General features: G+C 38.6%; 1 protein-coding gene across 1 annotated transcript in view; it reads right to left on the bottom strand.

Moving 5' to 3' along the window:
- Positions 1-4,140, bottom strand: part of LOC109242656 — a 5,973-nt gene extending 1,833 nt beyond the window's left edge. Inside the window, 2 exon segments of the mRNA XM_019409494.1 lie at positions 524-581; positions 3,972-4,140. Coding sequence (XP_019265039.1) covers positions 524-581; positions 3,972-4,140 — 227 coding nt within the window.
- Positions 4,141-4,451: the final 311 nt, after the last annotated feature.

Below are 4,451 nucleotides of genomic sequence, written 5' to 3'. Positions count from 1 at the left end.
AAAAAAAACCAGGCCTTCAAACAGTCCAAAGTACCATATGTCATAGTGTCCAAGAGAGGGTATCCTGGTGTGTCAAAGTTCCCAAGGGCCTCAAGGACCCTGGGCAATGCTCACACCAAGATCCTTTTAAAGAGAAGTAGTTTTTGTGCAGTGTGGAAGGGCCAACCCCAATGTGCGAGAGTTCAAAGGAATCTCATGGATTTCTAGGCAGTACACACACTGGAGGGGCAGAATCCTAAGTATTCTAAGAGTAGGAGTGAGAGTGCTTGACAGAGTAGGAATAACTTTAGGAAAACAATATGGAAGTAAAACAGTTCAAGAGGGAGAATAGTTTGAAAGTGAAAACATTTAGAATTGAAAATAGTTTAGAGGTGAAAACATTAGGGGTAAAAATAGTTTAGAAACATTCTAAGAAAAGGTTCAGCCAACCAAAACACACAGAACAAAGCCACCAAGTTTCAAACCCAAGATTCACATTACCCAGCTTTAATTTAGTTTATTAGTTAACCCTAGGTGGGCATACATCATGCTGAAAACAGCCAGTAACATAGAGAGGGAACAGGGGTTGGAAGCACAGAATCCTGAATCAGGAGCACATAGAAACATGGTAAAGGCAGTCATGCTAGTTAACAGGGACATAGAGCAGGCAGGGATAGATAACAATTCACTAGGACATACTGATTTAGGGTCTAAACATGAATCACTCAAGTCTAACAGTCATACTTAGTGATAGTGTAAGCATACTAACTTAATGCAAGAGACAAGAAAGCACAGGATTTAAGCACTGCAATAAACATGTTGGTTAAACGCACTGAGACATAGGCCTAGATACAGAGGTAGTCATGCTGAGTAATACAGAAAGGGCCAAGGAAAATACTAATTCAATTACACAGAGTAGCCATACTAGTTGGAGTTACAGGACATGGAAGACAAGAGTCTTAGACACAAAGTAAACAAGCTGTTTTAAGGCAATATTGGATACTCAAGCAGAAGTGACATGCTGATTAAAACAATAAACAAGAAAGAGTGAAACTTAAGCATGCTGATCAAAGCAGTAAATAGGAAAGAATATAGAATTACGTACATAAGTAATTAGACTAGTGCAGAAGAGACGTGGACATTAACAGGAATAGAGCAACAAAGAATCATATAGGTTCAACCTCATAATGACATTAGAGATAGAAACATACCAGTTAAGGGAAGCAAATAAGAGATGAAAGGTATGCAGGATTCAGTAGTCTAGCCTTGGCTTTCAGTCGGCTAGACAAGCAATGAGCACAAGTAGCGGAGAGATGAGAGCAAAGTATGTGTGAGTGTGAGTTTTTGGTGAACTATTGTTTGTGTCTTGAAGAGGCAGAGTTAGAGTGTATATATAGCACTTAGGGAGTAAAAGAAATAAGGTAAGGAAATCACAATTCAATCAATTAGAATCAATCAGCAGATTATAGAATCAATTCCAATAGAGAAATATGGAAAAGACCCCTTTAATTGGGGAGAGTCAGTTAATGGTTAGAACTTGGGTTTAAATAAGGTAAGAAATCAATACCATACCATACCATACCATATAGGGAGTCAGTCAAATCCCAAATCGTACTGATAATTAATTAAGGCAAGTATAATTAATCAAGATCACAAATACGGAAACAAGTAAAAATCCTAGCAAATACTCATTTTAACGGGACAATTATTCGAATCCCTAATAGTAATCAATCAGGTAAAAATCCCAAAGAGTACTGATTTTAACAAGAAAGATTGTTCAAATTCCTAAATAGAATCAGTCAATATGACTGGTTCACAGAAATAAACATAATAACAGGAAAAATTCGAAGAAATCAGTGTCACAAACAGAAACATTTGGGGGTTTAAGCATAGACACGAGAATCAGTCAAGATAGTGAAGAACAATTAGTCAAAACACTGAAAAGTTTTAAAAAAAACCTTTGAAGAAAAGTCTGAACCCTAATTTCAGAAAGAATAAAATAAATCGAAGCAGTTGACTAAAACAAAGATTTTCAAGGGAAACACCTGATAATACTCGAATCATTTCAGATCTACAAAGATCTGAACAGATTCGAATATAAGTAAAACTAGGGTTTTCAAAAACATTAGAGGTAAAAGAAAATCGGTCAAAAACTATGGATTCGCACTGAAAAATAAGAGGAAACCTATACTCACAAACGAAAAAGGCCACAGACAGGCCTATAGACAAATTTTGGCAAGAACCAGGTTGAATCTCCATGAGATTCTCTCAAGGATCTATGTTATCAAATAGCCCGGGGTTATAGAAGGTTGGTAGTGGTCGGAGAATGCACGGAAACTCCATAGATAGGAGCTTTTCGCCGGTGACGGTGATTAGGGTTTAGGTTGGGTTGAGAGAGAACTGGAGAGGCTAGGGAAACCAATGACGGCGGAAATGAAAGAGTGAGGGTGGGGGGGGGGTAGGGTTGGCTGTTGAATTAAAATGGCAAGTCCACGATTAAACGGGGTTATTGGCCTGGAGTTGAAATTGGGTTGGTATATTAAGGGGGTTTGGGCTAGTTTAATGGGTTAGGTCCGAAAATAATAAAAGGAATAAAAGGGCTATTTGTTAAATATCCAATTAATTGATAAAATAATTTATAAAAAATAATTAACAGATTATAAAAAATGATTTTCATGCCTAGAAATGTTTTAAAACAATTACTTAGTATATTAAAAAATATAAAAAGCTATTTTCTGGTAAAATAATGTAATAATGCATACAACGGTTATAATTGCAAAGTTTTTGCAATTATAACCCAAAAATGCAAATGTGGCTATTTGTGAAATAACTAAGACTTAGTACAAATACAAATGATAAAATTAAGCCACAAATTATTATAAAACCCTTTGTGATGCAATTAGTAATTGTTTATATAAATAAAAATACTGGGATAAATTAATTAAAACCCTAAAAAATGCAGAAATTAAGAAAAAATATTAATTGATGCTAATGCATAGTTTTGGATGTATATATGCATTTTGAAAAAATATTATAGGGAAAAATTGGGTATCAACATTGGGGGGAGTAGAAAAAAATTCCCTTATGGGGTATTCCGAAGGTGTAACCTAGGCAACGAAAAAGGGCCCCGATACTTCAACTAGATGAGCGACCAGTTGGTTCACCAAACCCCGACCCAACGTCACACATTCTCCAGGTCAGAAGGGATCTAGTGCCCAACTATCGACTCCTCCCGGAATTGCGTTATCGGAGCCGAGCCAGGAATGGCCATTAGTGGACACCCACCACTTTTCACCGGTTAGAGAGGCCCTATTTAATACATTAAGAAAAGATGTTCATAGGGGCCAGAAAGACTCGGTCATAGGAATTTAGAACACCTACGTGCTGGTAAACGAAAACCACCTCGACCGGATTAGAGTAAACAAGAATGTTGAATCAGGCCACCCTTTGCCTTGAAAGAATTCACACGCGGCCACTAGCTTTCCCAAAATAAGGGGAGATCTGTTTCTTACTGCTCACGAAAAAATCCAACCTATACTATAGTCAAGTCATTCGCCTATCTTTCTGATCTCCTTTCCTTCTATTCATCAGATTTTAAGCTTTGACCCAGTGAAAAATGAGGTTGATGGTGTTGGCTAAAAAAGGGGGAGAGAGGAGAGCCTTAGGGTACGCTCATTTCTGCATTTTTGTTTAGCTTCTCAACATTCTCAATCACTCTTTTTAGTGGGGAGGAATAGTATGTGAATGGCGGTTCTCAGACGTGAGAACCATTACTCTCTAAATAAAAATAAGCTAGAATCTTTTTATTGATAGAGCTATCACGTCTACACATAGAATCGTTTTTTGCCCTTCCATTCTACTTTTACGGTAGTCGGGTCGGAATCCGTGTGATGGTTCGAAATTCATTTCAAATATTCTTTGCATCCCTAGAGAGATAGATTGTTACCATTCTGCCTTGGTTGTCAAAAGGGGCACGAACAACCTTAAAGTACTGTTCCATGTCCCAGAGGTCTTCGAGCCTTGACATTTCGAATCCGATTGAATGGCTGTGGTTCCGGGACTCAAGTCTGGAGTTCCCAGGTGAGACATTCGATTCACGAACCGGAAAGCTATCTCCACAGCAAGCTCCTCAATTTGACCCGGTCCATCATGCTTGGACATCGCCACTGGGATCATTGAGGCCCCATGAAGACGGCTCTACGTCACTGGGAAGACGCGGTACTTATTGGCGAGCGTCTGGTGACTAACGATTCCAGATTCCCCTGCCTTTCTACCATAGTCTACACTTGTCCATCCAAATGGTCGACCTTGCCATCAAGTTGGGTCACTCGATCCTTCAGTGTTTTCGTAACAACAGCTGCTGCTGACAGCACTCCACTGCTATCGCCATGTACATGGTACAATAAGAAGAGAATTAGCAGAAATCGAAAGTTTTTACCCAAAACTCCGCTCTGATACCTCCTAAAGCAAAA

The sequence above is a fragment of the Nicotiana attenuata genome, unplaced genomic scaffold, assembly GCF_001879085.1.
Source record: "Nicotiana attenuata strain UT unplaced genomic scaffold, NIATTr2, whole genome shotgun sequence".
NCBI classification, from domain to species: Eukaryota; Viridiplantae; Streptophyta; class Magnoliopsida; order Solanales; family Solanaceae; genus Nicotiana; species Nicotiana attenuata.
Note: the sequence above shows the minus strand (reverse complement) of the source record. Positions and strands in the feature narration are given on the sequence as shown.